At 37.3% G+C, this 25,630-nt stretch overlaps 2 protein-coding genes across 7 annotated transcripts in view; one reads left to right on the forward strand and one right to left on the reverse strand.

Annotated features, from left to right (window-relative positions):
- The window catches only part of ZFAND4 (zinc finger AN1-type containing 4), a 78,642-nt gene that overhangs the window by 23,927 nt on the left and 29,085 nt on the right, over positions 1 to 25,630 (forward strand). For 5 of the 6 annotated variants that reach the window (XM_047703005.1, XM_047703004.1, XM_047703006.1 and 2 more), the window contains 3 exons: positions 13,228 to 13,303; positions 15,880 to 15,947; positions 20,303 to 20,489. In XM_047703005.1, the coding sequence (XP_047558961.1) occupies positions 13,228 to 13,303; positions 15,880 to 15,947; positions 20,303 to 20,489 (331 nt within the window). The remainder of the gene's footprint in view (positions 1 to 13,227; positions 13,304 to 15,879; positions 15,948 to 20,302; positions 20,490 to 25,630) is intronic. The other variant, XM_047703009.1, reaches the window with a different exon arrangement.
- On the reverse strand, positions 3,041 to 3,391 carry LOC125084983 (60S ribosomal protein L30-like). The gene has a single exon (XM_047703011.1). It carries the CDS (start codon positions 3,389 to 3,391, stop codon positions 3,044 to 3,046), a length of 348 nt encoding a protein of 115 aa, XP_047558967.1. The 3' UTR covers positions 3,041 to 3,043.

Here is a 25,630-nt window from a genome sequence, read left to right on the forward strand (position 1 = left end):
TCATCATATGCATATACTATACTTTTTAAACATTTTATCAGTTGGTAGATATTTAATTGATTTCTAAGTTTTGGCTATTATGAATTAATACTGTAATGTACAGTTATGTACAAATCTATATGTGAACATATGTTTTCTGTTCACTTGGGTATAAGCCTAAGAGTGGAGTTACTGGATCATATGATAGTTTTATATTTAACAACTGGAGGAACTGCTGAACTTTTTCATAGTGGCTGCACCATTTTACATTGTCACCAGCAGTGGGTGAGAATTTCTGTCTTTCCACATCCTCAACAATGCCTGTTATTTTCCAAATTTTTATTATAACTATCCTAGTGATATCTCATTGTGGTTTTGATTTGCATTTCTCTGATGACTAAAGATGTTAAGTAGGCATCTTTTTGTGTTTATTGCCCATCCTCTTGGGGAAGTGTTTAGCCAAATCCTTTGCCTGTCTTTAAGTTGAATTACGTGTCTTTTTATTGTATTGTTACAATAGTTGGTTATATATTTTAGATGCTAAACCTTCATCATCATAAACCTTCATGAAAAGACAAACCACAGAACAGGAGAAAATATTTGTGGATTTTCTTCTTACTTTTCTTGATGGCATCCTTTATTTTTTATTTATTTTTTTGCAAGCTTTTTAAAAAATTTTAAATTCAGTTATCCAACATACAGTACATCACTAGTTTTTGATGTGGCATTCAGTGATTCATTAGTTGCATATAACAGCTAGTGGTCTTCACATCACGGGCCCTCCTTTTAATGCCTTTGATGCTCAAAACTTTTTAATTTCATGAAGTCCAACTTAGGTTTTCTTCTTTTTTTGCTTGTGCTTTTGCTGTCATTTAAAAAAATAGTTAATTGAAATTTAATTGACGTATCACATTGCATTAGTTTTAGATGTATAACAGTAACTTACAATTTAATATATGTATATATTACAAGATGAGTACCACAGTAAATTTACTTAATATCCATCAGCATACATAGTTACAATATTTTTTCTTCTGATAAGAGCTTTTAAGATGTTCTTTATTTATTTATTTTTGAATATTTTACTTACTTATTTGACAGAGAGAGATACAGCGAGAGAGGGAACACAAGCAAAGGGAGTGGGATAGTGAGAAGCAGGCTTCCCACTGAGCGGGGAGCCTGATGTGGGGCTCCATTCTAGGACCCTAGGATCATGACCTGAGACAAAGACAGACGCTTAACGACTGAGCCACACATGTGCCCCAAGATATTCACTCTTTAAAAAAAAGATATTCTCTGAACAGCTTTCAAGTATACAATACAGTATTGTTAACTATAGCCATGATACTGTACATTATGTAAGTACACTGGACTTCTCTTAAGTGGAAATTTGTACTTTTGACCACTTTCACCCATTTTGTATACTCCTCAGCCAGTCTCTGGAAAATATCCATCTGTTTTCTGTATCTTTAAGTTTGGTTTTCTAAAAATTCCACAAATAAGTAATACCATACATGATTTGTTTTTCTCTGACTTATTTCACTTAGTATAATGCTCTTGAGGTTAATCAGTCTTGTCACAAATAGTAGGAATTCCTTTTTTTATGGCTAAATAATATGTATTTTATAATACACAGCACATTTTCTTTATGCATTTATCCATCCTTAGACATTTAGGTTGTTTCCATGCCTTGGCTACTAATGCTTCAGTGAACATGGGGGTGCAGGTGCCTTTTTTGAGATAGTGGTTTCATTTTCTTTCTTCTTTTTTTTTTTTTTTTTTAAGATTTTATTTGTTTATTTGACTGAGAGAGAGATCACAAATAGAGAGAGAGGGAGGAAGAAGCAGGCTCCCCACTGAGGAGAGAGCCGGATGCGGGGGCTTGATCCTGGACCCTGAGATCACGACCCGAGCTGAAAGCAGAGGCCCAACCCACTGAGCCACCCAGTCACCCCAGTGGTTTCATTTTCTTTTGATAAATACTGAGAAGTGAAATAGCTGGATCATATGGTAGTTCTTTCTAGTTTTATTTTTTGAGGAAACTTCATACTTTTTTCCATAGTGGCTGCACCAATTTACATTCCCACCAACAGTGCACAAGGGTCTCCTTTTCTCCCTAGCTTTGCCAACACTTAACTTCTTTTTGATAACTAGCCATTCTAATAGATGTGAGGTGATATCTCACTATGTTTTTGATGTCCATTCCTCTGATGATTAGTGATGTCAGGCACCTTTTCATGTACTTGTTGGCTATCTAAATTTATTCTTTGGAAAAATTTCTATTTAGACCCTCTGCCCATTTATTAAATTGGTTTTTTGCTATTGAGTTTTATGAGTTTTTAAGATATATTTGGATCTTAATCCCTTATATATGATTTGCAGTTGTTTTCTCCCATTCATTGTGTTTCCTTTTCATTTTGGTTTCTTTTGGTGTACAGAAGCTTTTTAGCTTGATGTGGTCTCATTTATTCATTTTTGCTTTTGGTGTCAAATCCAAGAAATCATCACCAAGACAGATGTTAAGGATCTTATCCACTATGTTTTCTAAGAGTTTTATGGTTTCAGGGGCGTCTGGGTGGCTCAGTTGGTTAAGTGTCTGCTTAGGTCATGATGCCAGGGTCCTGGGATCAAATCCTGCATTGGACTCCCTGCTCAGCTGGGAGCCTGCTTCTCTGTCTGTCTGCCCCACCTCGCTGGTGCTTTCTCTTTCTCTCTCTCTGTCTGAAATAAATAAAGTCTTTAAAGAAAAAGAGCTTTATGGTTTCAGTTCTTAAATTCAAGTCTTTAATCCATTTTGAGTTGATGTTTATTTATGAGAGATGCATACTTTATGTACATAAGATAGTGGTCCAATTTCATTTTTTGGCATATGGCCATTCAGTGTTCCCAGCACCATTTATTGAAAAGACTTTTTTCCCTGTTGTATATTCTTGGCTCCTTTCTCACAAATTAATTCACCTTTTGTGTGTGGGTTATTTTTGGGCTCTTTATTCTTTCTCTTTCTCCCTTTTTTTTTTTTTAAACAAGCTGTTGCCAGTTTTATTAAAAAAAAATCCTGTGTGGTTTACTTTTCACCAATCTGTTCTGGAATGCTTCTAATGCTATCAGAATCACCTGGATCAATGAGAGCCAGCCTGCATACTCTGTAGTATTTCCCACATGCTGTGTCCAATTTGATATTACTGCGACTGTAGTGATGGACACCAGCTTTGGCCAACATGGTGTAGTATTGTGTTTCAGATTTCCTCAAGGCTGGGCAGTTGTTGGCGAGGATGACCAGTTTCGCTTTGCCATGTCTGATCATTTTCAGAGTTTGCTTGTACCCCAGCACGTACTTTCCACTTTTTGTAATGACCTGGAGCCTAGAGTTGATTGACTCCAGAGACTTTTTTGTCTTCTTTGCTGCCACCATCTTCCTGTCTTCCTGCCTTAGGTGTGGGCCCCAACCAAGAGCAGCTGCCAAAATCTGGGCTCTTTATGCTCTTGTTTTATGTGTCTGTTTTTATGCCAGTACCATACTATTTTGAATACTATAGCTTTGTAATATAATTTGAATTCAGGAAGCTTGATGTGTCCAGCTTTGTTCTTCTTTCTCAAGATTTGCTTTGGCTATTCCTGGTCTATTGTGGTTTCATAAAAATTTTAAGATTGGAGTCCCTGGGTGGCTCAGGTGGTTAAGCTCCTGACTTTGGCTCAAGTCATGATCTTGGGGTCTTGGGATCAAAGCCCCATGTTGGGCTCTGTGCTCAGCAGGGAGTCTGCTTGTCCCTTTTCCTCTCCCTCTGTCCCTCCCCCTGCTCATGCACTCTCTGTCTCTCAAATAAATAAATAAAATCTGTAAAAAAAATTAGGATTGTTCATTTCCGTGTAAAAAAATGCGATTGGAATTTCATAGAGATTGCATTAAGTCTATAGATTGCCTTGGATAGTATGAACTTTTTTTTTTATGCTCAGTTAGCCAGAATATAGTACATAAGTTTTTGTTGTAGTGTTACAATGATTCATTAGTTGCATGTAACACCTAGTGAACTTTTTAACAATTCTTCAAATCCATGTGTGCAGAATATCTTTCCATTTATTTGTTTTCCAGTTTCTTTCATCAGTGTCTTATTGTTTTCAGTGTACAGGTCTTTTTTTTTTTTTTTAAAGATTTTATTCTTAATCTCTATACCCAATCTGGGGTTCAAACTCACAACCCTGAGATCAAGAGTCCCATTGAGCCAGCCAGGGGCCCCAATGTGTAGGTTGTGATTTCTCCTCTTTCATTCATAATTTTATTAATTTGGGTCCTTTCTTTTTTTCTTTTTGCTAAGTCTGGCCAGGGGTTTATCAATCTTATTAATTCTTTCAAAGAACCAGCTCCTAGTTTCGTTGATCTTTTCTGCTGTTCTTTTGGTTTCTATTTCATTGATTTCTGCTCTGATCTTTATTATTTCCCTTCTGCTGGGTTTAGGCTTTATATGCTGTTCTTTCTACAGGCCCTTTAGGTGTAGGGTTAGGTTGTGTATTTGAGACCTTCCTTGTTTCTTGAGAAAGGTTTTTAAATCTATATACTTTCCTCTCAGGACCGCCTTTGCTGCATCCCAAAGATTTTGAACAGTTGTGTTTTCATTTTCATTTGTTTCCATGAATTTTTTCAGTTCTTCTTTAATTTCCTAGTTGAGACATTTATTCTTTTTCTATTTTTTAGTTTTTTAATTTTAATTTTTATTTTTTCCATTCATTCTTTAGTAGGATGTTCTTTAGCCTCCATGTATTTGAGTTCTTTCCAATCTTCCTCTTGTGGTTGAGTTCTAGTTTCAAAGCATTGTGGTCTGAAAATATGCAGGGAATGATCGCAGTCTTTTGGTACTTGTTGAGACCTGATTTGTGACCCAGGATGTGATCTATTCTGGAGACTGTTCCATGTGCACTAGACAAGAATGTGCATTCTGTTGCTTTGGGATGGAATGTTCTGAATATATCTGTGATGTCCCTCTGGTCTAGTGTGTCATTTAAAGCCTTTATGTACTTGTTGATCTTTTGCTTAGATGATCTGTCCATTTCAGTGAGGGGAGTGTTGAAGTCATCTAGTATTATTGTATTATTGTCGATGTGTTTCTTTGATTTTGTTAGTAATGTTAAGGGCATAGATTTTTAAAATTGTTAGATCTTCTTGTTGGACAGACCCTTTCAGTATGATACAGTGTCCTTCCTCCTCTCTTATTATAGGCTTTGGTTTAAAATCAATTTGTCTGATATAAGGATTGCCACCCTGGCTTCCTTTTGATGTCCATTAGTATGGTAAATGGTTTTCCACTGACTCACTTTAAATCTGGAGGTGTCTTTGGGTTTAAAATTTTCTTGCAGACAGCATATCAATGGGTCTTGTTTTTTTTTATCCATTCTGATATCCTGTGGGTTTCGATTGGAGCATTTAGTCCATTTACATTCATGGTAACTATTGAAAGATAGGAATTTAGTTCCATTTTATTACCTGTAAGGTGACTATTACTATATGTTGTCTCTGTTCCTTTCTGTTCTGTTACTTTTAGGCTCTCTCTTTGCTTAGAGGACCCCTTTCAATATTTCCTCTAGGGCTGGTTTGGTGTTTGCCAATTCTTTTAGTTGTTGTTTGTCCTGGAAACTTTTTATCTCTCTATTTTCAGTGATAACCTAGCTGGATATAGTATTCTTGGCTGCATTTTTTTCTCGTTTAGTGCTCTGAATATATCTTGCCAGTCTTTTCTGCCCTGACAGTCTTTGTGGATAAGTCTGCTGCCAATCTAATATTTCTACCATTGTATGTTACAGCTTCTTGTCCCAAGCTGCTTTCAGGATTTTTTCTCTGTGTCACTAAGACTAATAACTTTTACTATTAGATGATGGAGTGTTGACCTATTTTTATTGTTTTTGAGGGGAGTTTTTCTGTGCCTCCTGGATTTTGAAGCTTGTTTCCTTCCCCAAATTAGGGAAGTTCTCTGCTATAATTTGCTTCAGTGTACCTTCTGCCCATCTCTCTTCTTCTGGGATCCCAATTATTCTAATACCATTCTGTCTTATGGTATCACTTATCTCTTGAATTCTCCCCTCGTGATCCAGATAGTTGTTTATCTTTTTCTCAGCTTCTTCATTCTCTGTCATGTGTCTTCTATATCACTTAATCTCTCTTCTGCCTCATTTATCCTAGCAGTAAGAGACTCCATTTTTTATTGTACCTCATTAATATATTTCTTTAAATTTCAACTTGGTTAGATTTTAGTTTTTATTTCTCCAGAAAGGGATTCTCTAGTATCTTCTATGCTTTTTTCAGGCCTGGCTAGCAACTTTATAATCATCATTCTGAACTCTGGTTCTGACATCTTACTAAGTCTGTATTGATTGGGTCTCCAGCAGTCAGTACTGCCTCTTGTTCTTTTTTTTGAGGTGAGTTTTTCTGCCTTTAATCCAGAGAAGAATATTTTATTCAGAGATGAGTAGAGGAATGAGAGAACAAAATGCTAAAGGGTAACATTGACCCTAGAAAAATATACACTAACCAAATCAGAAGAGACCCGAAACCAGGGGGAGAAGAAAGGAAAAAAAATTATTTAGCTGGTGAAGAGAAAAGAGCCCCACACTTGATGTGGGGTATATTTTGGTCTGTTAGATAAAACTGCCTCCCAAAATTTTAAAGAAAGAAAAACTTCTATATATATAAAAATAAGGGTAAACACAACGATGAATGGAATATGACTGTCTCTACACCTTAAAGAACTGGAGAATCAACAACAAATCAAACCAACTCCACACATAAGAAGGGAAATAATCAAGATTAGAGGTGAGATCAATGAGGTAGAAACCAGAGATACAGTAGAACGTATCAATGAAACTAGAAGCTGTTTTTTTGAAAGAATAAGATCGATAAACCATTGGCCACACTAATCCAAAAGAAAAGAGAGAAAGCCCAAATTAATAAAATTATGAATGAAAAGGGAGAGATCACAACTAACACCAAGGAAGTAGAAATAATCATCAGAAGTTATTATCAACAGTTATATGCCAATAAGCTAAGCAACCTAGATGAAATGGATGCGTTCCTGGAAAACTATAAACTCCCAAAATTGAACCAGGAAGAAATTGACAACCTGAATAGATCGATATCTAGTAACGAGATTGAAGCAGTGATCAAAGACCTCCCCAAAGCTCTCTCCTTGGTGGGGAGCCTGCTTCCTCCTCTCTCTCTCTGCCTGCCTCTCTGCCTACTTGTGATCTCTCTCTGTCGAATAAATAAATAAAATCTTAAAAAAAAAAAAAAAAAGCAACCTCCCAAAAAACAAGAGCCCAGGACCTGATGGATTCCCTGGGGAATTCTACCAAACTTTCAAGAAGAAATAACACCTATTCTCCTGAAGCTATTTCAAAAAATTGAAGCAGAAGGAAAACTTCCAGACTCTTTCTATGAGGCCAGAATTACCCTGATCCCCAAACCAGGCAAAGACCCTACCAAAAAGGAGAATTTCAGACCAATATCACTGATGAATATGGATGCTAAGATTCTCAACAAGATCCTAGCAAACAGGATCCAACAGCACATTAAAAAGATTATCCACCATGACTAGGTGGGATTCATTCCTGGGCTACAAGGATGGTTCAACATTCGCAAATCAATCAATGTGATAGAACAAATTAATATGAGAAGAGAGAAGAACCACATGGTCCTCTCAATTGATGCAGAAAAAGCATTTGACAAAATCCAGCATCCATTCCTGATTAAAACGCTTCAAAGTATAGGGATAGAGGGAACATTCCTGAAGTTCATAAAATCTATCTATGAAAGACCCACAGCAAATATCATCCTCAATGGGAAAAAGCTCGCAGCCTTCCCGTTGAGATCAGGAACACGACAAGGATGCCCACTCTCACCACTCTTGTTCAACATAGTATTAGAAGTCCTAGCAACAGCAATCAGACAACAAGGAGAAATAAAAGGTATCCAAATTGGCAATGAAGAAGTCAAGCTCTCTCTCTTCGCAGATGACATGATTCTTTATCTGGAAAACCCAAAAGACTCCATCCCCAAACTACTAGAACTCATACAGCAATTCAGTAACGTGGCAGGAAAATTTAAAAAGATTTTAAAAAAGGAATTGAGGAGATAAGTTGTCGAATAAAAGGAGGGAGGGAATGTGATCAGGCTGGGGAGTAGAACAAAGCCATATGGTAGATTTAGGGTATATTTTGGTCTGCTACAAGAGTCTGCATCCCAAAATTTCAAGGAAAGAAAAACTTATATGTATAAGAAAAATAAGGTTATACAGAATGAAGGGATAGACTATAAAAATGAAAATTAAAAATAATTTTTAAAAAGGTATTGATAAGATAAAATAGTTAAAATTGGTTAAAATAGGAAAGAGGAAACATTTTAAAAATAGAAGAAGAAAAAAGATAAGGAAAATTTAAAAGATTTAACTTTGAAAGACTAAAGAATCATGGGGAAAAAGCCATGAATTTTATGTGTTGTATTCCTGCAGCACTGGTGGTTTGCAGTTCTCATTGTTAAACTTGGTCTTGGCTGGATGTTCTTGCTGATCTTCTGGGGGAGGGGCCTGTTACTAAAATGTCTTTGCAGGAGGCGGAATTGCTTTGCCCTTGCCAGGGATCAGGCTAAGCAATCTGCTTGCATTTGCTTTTGGTAGCTTTTCTTCCCTGAATGCTTTCTGTACAGCTTTGGAGGACAAGAATGAAAATGGCGGCTCCCTAATCTCCAGCCCCGGAGGAGGGGAGAGCTCAGGGCCTCCCTCTTCAGTGAGCCTTCAGAGAAGAGCAGTCAATTAATCCTGTCTCCCTGGCCTCCGACTGCACTCCAAGCTCACCTGGCCTGTGATCGAGCATTTCTATCTCTGACACAGTGCCCCTTTTGGAGTCTGCAAACCCAGCAGATTCGGTATGCCTTTTATTTCCTTTGAGTCTTCAAGCCCAGCAGATTCCTGCAACGTGCTCCCGTGCTGCTGCTCCTGGTGGAGTAAGTGGGGGTGGTCTCCCCAGATCTGCCACTTATGGGGTCCCTGCTCAAAGAGTAGTTGCATGACTGTGCCTCAGATCATGATTTAAGGTAACCCTGAACTGAAAGCCCCTTCCTTGGCTTTGTCTTTGCAGCTGGCTTCCCTGCTCTGATACCTGGGAGCTCTGCCATACTAAGACACCCCTGGTGTTTTTGTGGCCCTGCAGGTCCTGAGACCACACTGTCCCAGTGAGGGCTCCACCCCCCACTTAGCCTCTGGAGCGAGGTCCCTCAATGGAGCAGACTACTACTACTACTACTACTACTACTACTACTACTACTTCTTCTTCTTCTTCTCCTCCTCCTCCTCCTCCTTCCTTCTCCTTCCTTCTTTTCTTCTTCTTAGATTTTATTTGACAGAGAGATACAGCAAGAGAGGGAACACAAGCAGGGAGAATGGAGAGGGAGAAGACTTCCTCCTCAACAGGGAGCCCAATGCGGGGCTCGATCCCAGGGCACTGGGATCATGACCTGCGCTAAAAGCAGATGCTTAATGACTGAGACACCCAGGCGCCCCATGGAGCAGACATCTAAAAGTTCCAATTTTGTGTTCCACTGCTCTGCTGCTTGCCAGGAGCCAGCCCCTCCCCGCTGGGTCTATCTTCCCATATATCACCTCAGATTCATTTCTCTGCACGTCCTATCTTCCAGAACGTGGTCACTTTTCTATTCATAGAGTTGCTGCTCTTCTTCTCTTCAATCTCCTGTTGAGTTTGTAGGTGTTTAAAATGGTTTGATAACTATTTAGCTGAATTTCTGGGACCAGACAAAATTTACGTCTCTTACTTCTCTGCCATCTTGCTCCTCCCCCTCTGCATATGGATCTTATACATATTTTGTTGGATTTATACCTGTTTTCATTAGGTGCTAATGTAGATGGTAATCTACATATATATTTTTAAGATATAGGTATTTTTATCAAATGGCAATATATTGTAAATTTCAAATTCTACTTGGTAATTACTGGTATATAAAAAAGTGATTGACTTTAGTATATTAAGCTTGTGTCCTGTAATTTTGCTATAATTGCTTATTAGTTCTAATAGTTTTTGTTGATTCTTTTAGATTTTCTGCACAATCATGTCATCTGCAAAGATGGTTTTATTTCTTCCTTATCGGTATACCTTTTATTTCCTTTTATTATTTTTAGCTAATCCTGGCTAGGACTTCCAGTACAGTATTCAAAAGCATTAGTAAGAAGGGGACATCCTTGCTTTGTCCACAGTCTTAGTGGGAAAACTTTAAATTTTAAGCCATTACATATATAGAGTTTTTGTCAAGTTGAACTTCCCCTCTATTTCTAGTTTGCTGAGGATTTTTATCATGGATGACTTTTGAGATTTTGTCAAATGCTTTTTCTCCATTTGTTCATATAATCATGGGATTTTTCTTCTTCAGCCCTTTGAGGTGATAGACTACATTGATTTTTGGATGATCAACAAGGCTTGCATAATTCTTTTTTATACACTGTTGAATTTCATTTGCTAATATTTTGTTGTTTTTTGTCATCTATGTTCATGAGAGATATTTATCTGTAGTTTTCTTGTAATGTCTTCATCTGGTTTTGGTATTGGGGTAATGTTGGCCTCATAGAATGAATTAGGATGTATCCAATCTGCTTCTGGAATCAGCTGTAGAGAATTAGATAATTTCTTTCTTAAATATCTGGTAGAATACACCAGTGAAACAATCTGGCCTCAGTGCTTTTTGTTCAAGGTCATTACTTATTGACTCTATTTATGTTTAATAGATAAAGGAATATTCACATTATCTCTTTTGCGTGTGTTTTGTGTGGGAAGAATTGGCCCATTTCATCTAGATCATCAGATTTGTGGGCATGGAGTTGTTCATGTTATTTATTATTCTCAAGCTCGGATATTCTTTCCTTAGCTGTGTCCAGTCCACTGACGAGCCCATAAAAAGCATTATTCCTTTCTGTTATGGTGTTATTGATCTCTCCAGCATTTCCTTTTCTTTCTTAGAATTTCCATCTTTCTGCTTACATTGCCCAACTAATCTTGCTTGCTATCTCCTTTACCTGTTAGAGCTTTTAGCAAAATAATCATAGTTACTTTAAAATTTCCCGTCTGATAACTGGAGTTGGCCTGTGGGGGCTTCACATCTCAAATCTGCCTACTCTGTGTGTCAGTCTGTCAGTACTCAGTTTTATTTATTCATTTGTTTAAAGAAGGGAAGTGAGAGGGACAGAGGGAGAGAGAGAGAATCTCAAGTAGTCTCCATGCTTAGCATGGAACCCCATACAGGGCCCGATCTCACAACCCTGAGAGCATGACCTGAACTGAAGTCAAGAATTGGATGCTTATTTGACAGAGCCATCCACATGCTCCTCAGTACTTCATTCAGTTTTATAACCTGTGAAGTGAACATGATATTGATGCACACTTCACAAGATTGTGGTTGCAGTTAAAGTATGGTAATAGAAGTCAAGCACTTTTAACAGTGCTTGGCTTATAATAATGCAGACTAGCATACATACCAGTGTTATTTTTGTTTTTTAAAGATTTCATTTATTTATTAGAGAGAAGGAAAGAGAGTGTAAGCATAAGGAGGAGCAGAGGGTGAGGGACAAGCAGACTCCATACTGAGCACAGAGCCAGATGAGGGGCTTGATCTCAGGACCCTGAGATCATGACCTAAGCTAAAATCAAGAGGCAGATGCTTAACTGGCTGAGCCATCCAGGGGCCCCACCACTGTTATTATTCTAGTCAAGTTTTAGTATCATAAGAAAAAATAATTTGAGAAGACAGTATATGAGATATTCAAAAAAGATTTTCATCAGTATCAGTATCCATTAAATGTCCTGTTGAGTAGATAATACTCTCTGACTAGTATAGTCCAAATATCCTTTGGGAAGTCTAATATGTACTTTGCAAAAAAACAAATGAAAAAGGATAATTATGCTAGTGTATGGAATCTTTTTAATATTTCTTTAACATCACAGAAATGCAAATAAGCTGTCTTATAGACTATAATTTTCAGTATTGAAAATTATCTATAATGTAGTTTTTTTTCAAATATTGAATTATTCTGTAATTAGTGTTTAGACTCTACAAAAGAACATGTTAAAGTACAATCATATACAAATGCTGAGGTGGAAGGAATTTTCTAGTACATTAATGTTTATTTTGGAAATTAAGTTTTCTGCCCTTTTCAAGATTAATGACTTCCATTCAGAAGCATTATGAAAGATGACATGTTAATCACTAAATAATGTTACTTGAGAACACATTTTAGGAATACACCCCCCTAAAAGGACAGTAAACTAAATTAAATGTTCTATATTTTTTAAGCTTAGATATAATTGAAATACTAGTTAAACTTAGATGTAATTGACATACTAGTTTCGGATGTACAACATAATGATTCAAAATTTGTATTTATTGAGAAGTAATCAGGATAATGAATCTTGTTAACATCCATCACCATACGTAGTTACAAAATTTTTTTCTTGTGATGGAAACTTTTAAGATCTAGTCTCATAGCACCTTTCAGGTATACAATATTATTAACTATAGTCCCCATGTTCTACTTTATTTTATGTATTTTATGACCTAATTATTTTATAGTGAGAGTTTTATATATTTTTTATAAAGATTTTATTTATTTATTTGACAGAGATCACAAGTAGGTAGAGAGGCAGGCAGAGAGAGGCGGGTAACAGGCTTCTCACTGAGCAGAGAGCCCAATGCGGTGCTCGATCCCAGGACCCTAGGATCATGACCTGAGCTGAAGGCAGAAGCTTTAACCCACTGAACCATCCAGGTGCCCCAAGAGAGTTTTGTATATTTTAACAACCTTCACCCATTTCATCTCCACTGCTGCTTACAATATACTTTTAACAAACTGCATATAACTGAATGAAGACTGTACTTTGTAGCATTGAGAACAGTCTTATAGACCTTAAATCTTAAATGCTTCAGGGCTGATTTCATGATAATTGTCTTTTAAAGTGCTCCCTAATGTTATACTTGGCTTCAAGAATAGAGAGTTACTAAAACATTGTTCTAAAGTTAGTGGACTGGATTCCATCTACTTTTAACCATAGCTTTTATCTGTGATTCTGTCAATTTTAGCTAAGCACTTAGTATTCAATTTAGAAGTATGTTTATTATTAGTAGTAGTCCTTTAATAGAAGAGCTTTGTATCATACTCTTTTGAAGATTCTATTGAATTTATAACCATATTTTTATAACCTTCCCCTAAGGTATTCCCATCTGTCAGCAGCACTTAATTTGGAATAACATGGAACTTGAAGATGATTATTGCTTGAATGATTACAAGTGAGTGTAATTGCATATTAGCTGTTTTATAGATGCTCAGTATTACAACTCCATGTATCAGTGTTTTTCTTGGGAAATCCTTGTATCATGTCTCTTCTGAATAGTTGTGACCCCTAGATTTAAGTGTAAATCCTGAACCTTAAGATATGTTGGCTCAGTATGCCAGACTACCTGATCCTTTCCTTTGATTATTTGTTTTATCTTTTCATTATTCACACCAAGTTATATATCCCCTGCCTTTTTAGATCCCTCTCTTTTGAACTTGCCTTGTGCTCTTTTGATATTGGCCCATTCCCACTTGACTACTTTCCTTTTTTTTTTTCATTTTTATAAAAGAATTGGGTAAGAATAAAAATCCTAGGAAAGAGCACAGGCAGTAATTTTTCTGACATTAGCTGTAGCAACATTTTTCTAAGGTTTGTCTCCCGAGGCAGGGGAAATAAAAGCTAAAATAAACTCTTGGGACTACACCAAAATTAAAAGCTTCTGCACAGAGAAGGAAATAATCAACGAAACTAAAAGCAACTTACTGAATGGGAGATGTTTGCAAATGACATATCCAATAAAGAGTTAGTATCCAAAATATATAAAAAACTTACACAACTCATCACCCCAAAACCTAATGATCCAATTGAAGAATAGGTATTTCTCCAAAGACGACATCCAGATGGCCAACTGACTTATGAAAAAATGCTCAGTATCACTCATTATCAGGGAAATGCAAATCAAAACTATAGTGAGATGTCACCTCACACCTGTTAGAATGGCTAAAATTAATAACACAAGAGACAGTGGGTGTTGGTGAGGATGTGGAAAGAAAAGGAATCCTCCTGCACTGTTGGTGGGAATGCAGATTGGTACAGCCACTGTGGAAGACAGTTTGGAGTGTCTTCAAAAAATTAAAAATAGAACTACCCTACAATCCAATAATTGCACTACTGGGTATTTATTCAAGAAGTACAAAAACACTAATTCAAAGGGATACATGTACCCCTATATTTATAGTGGCATTATCTACAATAGGCAAATTATGGAAGCACCCCAAATGTCTGCTGGTAGATGAATGGATAAAGAAGATGTGCTATATATACAATGTAATATTATCTAGCCATAAAAGAATGAAATCTTGCCATTTACAATGACATGGATGGAGCTAGAGAGTATAATCCTAAGTGAAATAAGTCAGAGCAAAACAAGTACCATATAGTTTCACTAATATGTGGAATTTGAGGACCAAAAAAATGAGCAAAAAAAAGAGACAAACCAAGAAATGGACTCTTAACTAGAGAGTACAAATTGATGGTTAATCAGAGAGGAGCTGGGCCAGGGGGATAGGCGAATTAGGTGAAGGGGATTAAGAGGACACTTATCATGATGAGCACTGAGTAATCTGTAAAATTGTTGAATCATTATATTGTCACCTGAAACTAATAAACACTGTTGACTATACTGGAATTAAAATTAAAAATAATAAAACAAAACATAAAATACACTTGATAAAGACAAAAAAAGAGTGTTGGGTAGGAGAGTTTTGTTCTTCAAGTCCTTCATTTTTCATCAAGCCCTCCTTCTATTACTAAGTGACACTGTATATGCACCAGTGATTGTAGATATATTATTTGACTTTTGTCTTTCTTTCTTCCTTCTCTCATACACTTCTTCACTCTTTTTTCCTTTACTAAAATTATTTTTTATTAACACGTAATGTATTATTTGCCCTGGGGTATAGGTCTGCGAATCATTAGGCTTACACATTTCACAGCACTCACCATAGCCCATACCTTCCCGCAATGTACATAACCCCACCACCCTATCCCTAGCCCCCGCCACCCCCCAGCAACCCTGTTTGTTTTGTGAGATTTAGAGTCTCTCTTGGTTTGTCTCCCTCCTGATCCCATCTTGTTTCATTTTTTCCTTCCCTACCCTCCACAGCCCCCTGCCCTGCCTCTCAAATTCCTCATATCACAGAGATCATATGACAATTGTCTTTCTCTGATTGATTTCACTCAGCCTAATACCCTCTAGTTCCATCAGCGTTGTTGCAAATGGCAAGATTTCATTTCTTTTGATGGCTGCGTAGAATTCCATTGTATATATATACCACATCTTCTTTATCCATTTATCTGTTGATGGACATCTAGGTTCTTTCCATAGTTTTCTTCACTCTTTTCTTAAGAACAGAAGAGTCCGAGGCGATGTGAAGTATCTGGAAGAGCACTGGGATTTGGGAGCGCTTGTAGATATTGTAGATTTGCTGTTTTTCTATTTTCTCTTTTACTAAATAGATCTGTTTTCTAACACTTTGGGTCTTGGAAAACTTCTTCTTAGGGCCTCTTTTTCTTTACATGTGAAATGAAGATGCTAAACTGAGGTGTCCTGTCATATTTAGCTTATGAGAACATACTTTTTCATTACTTATACAAGTAATTAAGTTAACATTTTATATTTATGCATATTGCTGTATCTTTTTTATATTATAGAGGGTGAGTATGATGCCTGATTAACTAGTACTTAATTATGTCTGTGTCTAACACCGAATGCTCTTTGATAATGATGGTTTGTTTTTCTGTTAACAGCATATCAGAAGGTTGTACCTTGAAGCTGGTATTGGCTATGCGTGGTGGACCTATAAATACTAGAAGAGGTAAGCATTAGTTAAAATCATGTACATTAAAGCAATTTGACAATAATAATTTTCAAGCCAGTTGGTATTTTTATAGTCTCAAGTTTTAATCAGGTTCTCTTTCTGCTATTAGGTCTTAGAATAGCATTTGTTTTTCTAAGCATTGTTCTGTAAAGCGTATATGTGCAGAAGAACCTCAGGTTTCAGAAAAATTTCCTGATTCCTGATTTAATACAGGGATATTTAAAAATAAACCTCACCAGTAGAGGGAAAGGAAATGAATAGTATTGTGTGAATATGTTGTTATCATTGTGTTTAAGTTCATACCAATTTGTTGCCTTTTTTTTTTTTTAACCCACTGAGTCTTCAACTCTGGATGTAATGATTGTTACAGAAAATTCTAAAGTTGCCTGTTAGCCAATTCTAAAGTTGCCTGTTAGCCTGGTTTGTGATGCATTTGGGTTTATAGATATTATCGCAGCCCTGTTGAATCCTTTTTCAGAATGTGGGTGGTGGACATTAAGGAGGGCATGTAATGTAATAAGCGCAGTGTATTATATAAGACTGATGAATCACTGACCTCTACCTCTGAAACTAATAATACATTATTTGTTAATTAATTGAATTTAAGTTTTAAAAGTGTACATCTATTTAAAAAAAAAAGAAAAGGAACATGGAAAAAAAAAAAAGACCTCACCATATGTTCCATATTAAAATTACAGCCCTATAAATAGGGGAAAAAAAGAGAAGGTGGGCAGTCCCTGGAGGTCTTTCATTCATTTAACAAATATATTTTATGTATCTACTAGATGTTCAATGCAGTGTTCCTGGAAGAAAAAGTTTCTGCTTACTGACAGTGCCCACAATAAAGATGTAAAGATTCGATGTCATATCAGGCAGTTGCAGGTGCTATGGAGGAAATAAAGGAGTGTGACAGTGAGTGTGAAAGTAGGATACTAGGAGGATGATTATGGAAGGGCCTTGGAAGAGATGATGTGAGCAGAGAGTTGATTAACAAGAGAGCTCTAAGCATTGGAAAAACTGGGAGTGTTTACATGGGTTCCTGATTCACATGAATCCCCACAAAGAAGAGGGACCCTTAGACTACTCAGAGAAGTCTTGCTCCTGTGGGCCTCATTTGGGGAAGGGTGTCATATTTTAATTATTGATTCTGCCCTGCTTTATTTCTTCCACAAGTCAAATTTTATCTCTGTGTTTTATAATTTTAGGTAGGAAATGGGACTTATCATTTTTTTCCTAACTACTTCAGGAGGATTTTGTGAGATATGTTACTTTAGTTGTTGAACTTTTTGGATAAGTTAGGAAAGACCAAAGGTAGTAGTGTTAGAGTTGGTTCCTAATATCAGCAATTATATAAATTGGACTTAAAAAATTGTCCTATGTGACATAAGATGATGTTTATAGTACCAAGTCTCAGGGTAGTTTAAGAACCCTCAAGTGTTTAAGATTTTATTTATTTGTCAGAGAGAGAGAGAGAAAGAGAGCACACAAGTAGGGGTAGCGGCAGGCTGAGGGAGAGGGAGAAGCAGGTCTCCACTGAGCAAGGAGCCCAATGTGGGACTTGATCTCTGGACCCTGGGATCATGACCTGAGCAGGCATTTAACCGACTGAGCCATGCAGGCATCCCAAGAAACCTAAATTATTTATGGAACCATTATGATAAGATAGAATTATACAGTGTTTAATGACATGTGAATTCCACTGTTATAAAACTTTGAGAGTTGGTTATTTGTGTATAGTATTGTCTTTAAAGCAGGGTGTTTTATCAGAACATCTACTTTTCTTACTAGGGCCAGAATTATTTTATGTTTATGAGAAGTGTAAGTGCTATAGATTTTGAGTTAAAAATATACGTGTGGGAGTTTTTTGTGTTTTGTGTTTTGTTTTGTTTTTCACTTTTTTGAGAAATGAAAATGAAAGGCATCGCTATCCTGGCGCAACTGAAGCTTTGTAATACTTTTTTTTTCCTCCAGGTTTCTATGCTTTGTAAATTGAAAAAATCAGCAAGGAGAATTTGTGTTTTTTAATATTTTAATAATTTTGCCTTTATTGAATCAACTTCTTTAAAAGCTTGCTGTTGTCTCCATGTATCATTGAAAACTTTGTGAAGATTAAAAATGATACCCAGATCTACAACTTTTCCACGTTGTATTTGAGAAACCATACTTTTTGGCTATTTAGTCTTTTTTCCCCCCAAGATTTTGTTTATTTATTTGACAGAGCGAGAGACAGCGAGGGAGGGAACACAAGCAGGGTGGAGTGGGAGAGGGAGAAGCAGGCTTCCTGCTGAGCAGGGAACCCAATGTGGGACTCGATCCTAGGACCCTGGGATCGTGACCTGAGCTGAAGGCAGATGCTTAATGACTGAGCCACCCAGGCGCCCCTTTTGGCTATTTAGTCTTACTTTAAAGTTATGGTTTAGAAAATACCATGAGTTCAGTAATACTTAGTTTTTAAAATATCAAACAGCATAGAAAATCCTTTCTAAAACTAAATTTTATCTTACAGTATATATACAGTGTGTTATATACCTGATGAAATCAGACTGGTTTTTCTGTTATGAAAAGGTGTGTGCATACACCACATAGGTGGTGCATGTACTCAATCCCAGAGCCTCCTTGTATAAGACACACCATGTTGATTTAGGTAAAGCCTTTGCACGGCTTTAGTAGTGGCAGCAACATAGATTTTACTTCTTCTTAAGGTTTGTGGAACGTGTAGCATTAACTAAAAAATGGCAAGAACTTATTTTAAGCATGTCTTTTAATATTTGCACATTTTGCCTATGAAAGAGTTGGTCAAAACATCCAAATATTTTTACAAAATAAGCTAAATCTTATTATATTTCTACTTTTTCTCTTTTAGTGATGGTGGTATTGGATTAGGATTTGGGGACATCTTTAATGTTTCTACTTTGTTACTTTCCCAGTTTAGTATTTCTTATTGCTGTAAGTTTTTAAAAGGTTAGCACAGTACTGTGATTCTGTTAATAAATAAGCTACTTGTATCAAAGTTAAGGAATTTGAGAAATTGTTGCGTCTTTTAGGAAAGAACAAGTGTTTCTGCAGCTTGACGTGAGAGTTTTTGGGAGTCAACTTTTTTCCTGTAATCATTACTTAAGTCTGGGGTCAGAGTCTTTTAGAACATTAAACCTATGAGCCAGCAATCCTCGAGGCCCTTCTGCCCACAGGAGCAGAATCTGTGGCTACTGTGGACACGAGCAGGTTGTAATGATGCCTGTAATATCAAACCAGAGGATGACTCGAGGCCAGAAGAGCCTATAGTAGTGCAGGGCTTTGCCCCAGTTCTTGTGCTCTGGCTAGACACATGGGTGCATTCCAGGACAGTTGGAGTCCTGGGAGGATGCTTTCAAGAAACAACGTGCTGCCCGTTACACATGTGCCCGTTTCAGTACACTCACGGGCCCCCTTGTGTTCTAAATTGTTGTACACTTTTAATTACTTAACTTCATGTCAAGAAACAGCTCTAAGAAGAATGTAAAACCAAAATCAAAGAAGAATCTAAAACCAGAAAGAAAAAAGGAGATTCATTTGCTTCTAATTTCCAACATAATGTTTCCTAGTTATGTGTATGTCTTTTTTTTTATCCTAAGTCAGTGGAATTTATATTGCTTTTAAATTATTGATGTAACAATATTGGAAAATATAGGAAGTAGACGTGAAGTGAAAATAGGCTTAGGTAATTATGTCATAGAATCAGCAACTACACAGACTCTAGTGGCACAGGAAAATACTAATGTATTTAGTTAAGCCCGGTCTTTGTATGTAATAACACAATAATGCGTTTCGTTTCTTTCATGTTAGTACAACATAGGAAATGCTGTATTAACTATAAGAAGAGATTATGCTTAGTGAAATAAGTCAAGCAGAGAGAGTCAATTATCATATGGTTTCGCTTATTTGTGGAGCATAAGAAATAACACGGAGGACATGGGGAGATGGAGAGGAGAAGGGAGTGGTGGGAATTGGAGGGGGAGATGAACCATGAGAGACTGAGGACTCTGAAAAACAATCTGAGGGTTTTGGAGGAGGGGCGGGGGCTGGGAGGTTGGGTGAGCCTGGTGGTGGGTATTAAGGAGGGCACGTATTGCATGGAGCACTGGGTGTGGTGCATAAACAATGAATTCTGGAACACTGAAAAGAAATTTAAAAAATAAATAAAAATTAAAAAAAAATAAAATAAACCATTGCAAAAAAAAAAAAGACGAGAAACTTCTTTAAAGACTATCATGTATATGTTGTTCTAATTCAGCACATTATATCCTGTCACTGTACCAACATGCATAAAACTTGATATAAATTCAAGGCTTGTTTATCAATTTTTCCATTTGTAGTTCCTATGGAAGATCCACTTAGGGAGATGGCTGAGTACATGGATTCCAGTCGAGATGAGGTCTGGGAGAAGACCTCCTGCAACAAACAAGTTACATTTTTGGTATACCGAGAAGGAGATCAATTGAATTTCTTTCGTGTAGTAGATAGGGGAGATGGCACTTTAACACCATTATCTGAATCTTTAAGGTAAATAGGTTTTCATTTGCATGTCTCAGTTTGAAAAGGAGAACACTGTATTCATAAATCTTAATGTTTATTTTGTGTTATCAGAATAATCTTATATTCACAAGACTAACTAAATTTCATGCATTCTCCCCAATCCCTGGCCCAACTGTTTAATTCTGAAGTTGTCCTTCATATGATTGATATTTGGAGAGTAATTTTTAAAACTGAAATTTCTTTATGGAGTAGGATTTTTATACTTATTTACTTATATTGAAGTATATTTATTATTAATGAAATAATTAATATATTTATTAGTATATTTATTAAACTATATATATATTAAGATTTTATTTATTTATTTGACACAGAGAGAGAGATCACAAGTAGAGAGGCAGGCAGAGAGAGAGGGGAAAGCAGGCTCCCAGCTGAACAGAGAGCCCAATGCAGGGCCTGATCCCAGGACACTGAGATCATGACCTGAGCCGAAGGCAGAGGCTTAACCCACTGAGCCACCCAGGCACCCCAAAACTATATATTTATTAAGACTTCTTTCTTTTTTTTTTTTTTTAAGATTTTATTTATTTATTTGTCATAGAGAGAGAAGCGAGAGTGAGCACAGGCAGACAGAGTGGCAGGCAGAGGCAGAGTGAGAAGCAGGCTCGCTGCCAAGCAAGGAGCCGGATGTGGGACTCGATCCCAGGACTCTGGGATCATGACCTGAGCCGAAGGCAGCTGCTTAACCAACTGAGCCACCCAGGCGTCCCAAGACTTATTTCTTAACAAGAGTTATGAAACTGTATAAGATGCTGACTTGATTACAGAGTCTTGGTATAATAGTGTGTTATTGTACAGCCTAGACATAATAGGGTTGAACCTAGAGTTGCTGGTTGTTTTTTTTTTTTTATTCAAAATTTAGTAACTCTGCTGCTGAGGCAGATAAATCTCTACTTCTCTGGTCTTGTTTTCCTGCTCTGTAAAAGGAAGAGGAGTTGTTAAATTGATTTAAAACTCCAGCAAGCTTAGCTTTAGATTCTAAACTTTAAAGGTACTTAACTAGACAATAGAACAATTAGGAAATAAGAAAAGGTCATATGTAAGTCTCTGTGTACTCTGTCTTACTTTGACTCTTTATTGCCTTTCACTTTAAGCCACCAAACACTTAATGAACTTTTTAGCCAGTCTGTACACTAGTACTGGCTTACAAAGATGACTGTCCCTCCCTTTATGGAGCATGCAGTCTGCTGTGACTAGTATCTATAATCTATTCTTAACCAATTGTTATAAAAAGATATCAACATGTCTGGAAAACCAGATAAGAAGGCCTTCATTTTGCCTGAAAGGTGGGGAGTTAGGGACAAACTCTGAGAAGAAGGGAACTTAAAAAGGGAATAGTTTTCCAAGCAGACCAAGGAAGGAAAAGTATTATAGATAACTAAGTTTAATCAGATTAATTGTGGGGTTTTTTTGTTGTTGAATGTTATAAGTTCTTTATATATTTTTGGATACTAACCCCTCATTGGTTATATCATTTGCAGATATCTTCTCCCATTCAGTAGATTGCCTTTTCGTTTTGTTGAAGGTTTCCTTTGCTGTACAAAGGCTTTTGATTTTAGTATAGTTCCAATAGTTTATATTTGCTTTTGTTTCCCTTGCCAGAGGAGACATATTTAGAAAAATTTTGCTAAGGGTGATGCCAAAAAAATTACTGCCTGTGTTTTCTTTCTAGGAATTTCATGGTTCCAGGTCTCACATTTAGGTCTTTAACTCATTTTGAGTTTATTTTGGTGTAGACTATAAGAAAGTATCTAGTTTCTCTCGCTTGCTTGCTTGCTTGCTTGCTTGCTTTTCTTTCTTTCTTGTAGTTGTCCTTATTGAAGAGACTGTCTTTTCCCCTACAGTATATTTTTGCCTTCTTTGTTGTAGATTACTTGACTCTATAAGCATGGGTTTACTTTTGGGCTCTCTGTTCTATTCCATTGATCTATGTGTCTATTTCTGTGTCACTTACCATACTGTTTTTTTTTTTTTTAAAGATTTTATTTATTTATTTGACAGAGAGATCACAAGCAGGCAGAGAGGCAGGCAGAGAGAGAGGAGGAAGCAGGCTCCCCGCTGAGCAGAGAGCCCGATGCGGGGCTCGATCCCAGGACCCCGAGATCATGACCTGAGCCGAAGGCAGCGGCTTAACCCACTGAGCCACCCAGGCACCCCGACATACTGTTTTGATTATTATAGCTTTGTAGTATATCTTGAAATCTGAGACTGTGATACTTCTTCTTTCTTAATATTGCTTTGGCTATTTGGGGATCCTTTGGTGATATAAGTGCCTAAATTCAATCCCACAGTATATAAAGCTAGTAGAAAAAATTATAGAAAAAAGAACTTGTAGTCTAGAGAACAGTTTCTGTGGCTCAGGAGTCTAGTCACAGGTTAGCTGGGTGCTCTGCTTTGGGTCTCCCAAAGTTACAGTCGAGGCGTTGGCAAAGATGCACTCTTATATGGAGGCTTGGTGAAATCTACTTCAAGCTTAATGTTGTTGTTGGCATAATTCATTTCCTGGCACTTGTATGACTGAGGGCCCTGGGTTTTTTCCTGGCTTTTTCCTAGAGGCTGCCCTCAGCTCCCTTTTGATTAACTCAAATCAATAGATTTGGGTCCTAAATTACATCTGAAAAATCACTTTTGCCATATTGTGTTGACTGCAAACAAGTCCTAGGTCATTTTTCACTCAAGTGTAGGGGAGTATACAGGATATGAGCACCAGGGATTGAGAATCATGGGGATTCCTTTACATTCTGCCCACCACAAGTTATGTGGAAGAAGGATTAGACTCATTCTTTGAGAGCTGAGTGTGACAAATGGGTGTTGACTGCTGACCAACTTATTAGGATCTGGTTACTGCAAAGTATAGTAGTAACCACATAGTTACCACAACCATGTAGTCCAGAAGTAGAGAAGAGGGATGATGAGGGCTACAGCCTTAATCCAGTGCCTCCTCCTTGGACCACAAATAGAATTTTTTCATGCCAGTCTCCCTATGTGCTAGCTCACTGTTGTTTTGATTTCCTTCTTTCAAACATCCTCTTCTGGCCCCCTTTTCCGAAGGAGAAAATCTAAGTTCCTTAGTTTTGCCTGTAAGGCCTTTTACAACCTGTCATCATCCATTTTCCAGCTCCCCTTCATTATGCCATTACCTTTTGCTTGAAATGTCATTTTCTCCTTTTACCTCAGTTTCTCTTCAGCCAGCTTCTGTTTGTGTTTAAGACATAGCCCAGATGTTGCCGGGGATTTCAATTGAAATTATAGTTTTCCTCCCCAGATATTTTTTTTTTAAACTTTTCTCTTCCGTTCTTTTCACCTACCAGAACTGGACAAGGGATAAGGGTGGGTGAGAAAGGAGAGTAGAAAACTTTTTTTTCTGGCCATACTTTGAATGACATTTATCTTGACTATTGTAGGAGAGGCTTTCTTACTCTGTATCAGGGAGGCAGCAAAATTTTTTTGTAAAGGGCCAAATAGTGATAAGCCCCCCCAATAGTGGGTCCATGATTAAAGGAGTGAGACTGATATAAAGCGAAGGTCAGGCAAAGCTTTATTCTGTGCCAAGCATCAAGAATCAAACCAAACATTCGGGGCCGCACCTCTTACAAGAAAGGGCGACCCTTCTCTGTTTCACAGACTAGCTTTTAAGGGCAAAGGCCTTGTGGTTGGGCCTGGCCATGCACAGGTGGCCAATGAGATTGTAACACAGAGGAAACTCCACAGTCATGTTAGGTCACACATAAGTGACCAATTGAATTACAATTTACCCTATAGTAGACATTTGACCTAGCCTATCACCTTGGTTAGAATTGGTGCCCAAAAGGTTCCCAAAGGGCAGGGCCCATACTCCTTGGTAGCTAGGGAGACAGTATGCATCCCCCCACTAATGGGATGTCTCCACCTGGCCTGACCCACCCTTGTATCTGGGCTTTCTTACCTGGGGCTGGTTTCTGGGACTTGTTTTTAAGTAAGTCCCCTGGGGGAAGGGGAGCAGGGACAGTTTAAGGGTTAAGCAATCAGGTTATTGTTTAACCTTGATGGAAGCCTCTGGCTAAATGAGTCCTCACAATAGTAACTATTTTAGGATTTTCAGGCCAAGGGATAGGGTACTGTGTCAGTACTTACATAACGACAGAGAAGAACTTCCACATAATTTTTACTGATAAAATTAAAAATATAATAATATTAATTGAGGGGCCCCTGGGTGGCTCAGTTGGTTAAGTGCCCAACTCTTGATTTGGGCTCAGGTCATTATCTCAGGATTTTGAGATTTAGCCTGGGCATGGAGCTTGCTTAAGATTCTTTCTCTTCCTCACCCTCTGCCCCTCCCTCACACGCACTCTCTCTTAAAAAAATTTAAAAAATTGATAATTGAGTACTTGTGTGTGTTTATGATTTGGATCCATGAAAGAGGAGAATTGAATGCTTTTGGGGGGGTAATATTTTACTTAATTGAGGTTGCAGGCTAGTGTTGCTCATTAGACTTGCAAAATCATTTGTAAAAATTCATCTGTTAATATGGATCTGTAGTGAGATTTTTGTGTATTTTACATTTGAAAATTTTTTTTCACACAGACGTTGCCAAGTACTGATACCAGTCCATAAGCTTATGATTTTAATTGAACATATTCATTGCTTGGAAGGCATTTATAGAATTCCAATACAGTGTCCTCTTGCTGTTTGCCTTTAGCATGGCATTACATTGCATATGAATCACTTCAAGATAGGTGGAGCTCTGGGGCGCCTGAGTGGCTCAGTGGGTTAAAGCCTCTGCCTTTGGCTTAGGTCATGATCTCAGGGTCCTGGGATAGAGCCCTGCATCAGGCTCTCTGCTTGCCGGGGAGCCTGCTTCCTCCTCTCTCTCTGCCTGCCTCTCTGCATACTTGTGATCTCTGTCTGTCACATAAATAAATAAAATCTTAAAAAAAAAAAAAAGGTGGAGCTCAATTCCGTATCTACATAGATTTTGAAATATGGAAATTTCCTTTAACTTGCAATGAGGTGTGAAATCATTGCTGGGAATTTACAAAGCATGCCCCCTGTAAATTTGTGTGAGAATGTTCTTTTGTTTTTTAACTTTTGAAAGCATGCTATTACATGTGATTCAAAGTAATATAGGT

Source organism: Lutra lutra, chromosome 14 (genome assembly GCF_902655055.1).
Source record: "Lutra lutra chromosome 14, mLutLut1.2, whole genome shotgun sequence".
Classification (NCBI taxonomy): domain Eukaryota; kingdom Metazoa; phylum Chordata; class Mammalia; order Carnivora; family Mustelidae; genus Lutra; species Lutra lutra.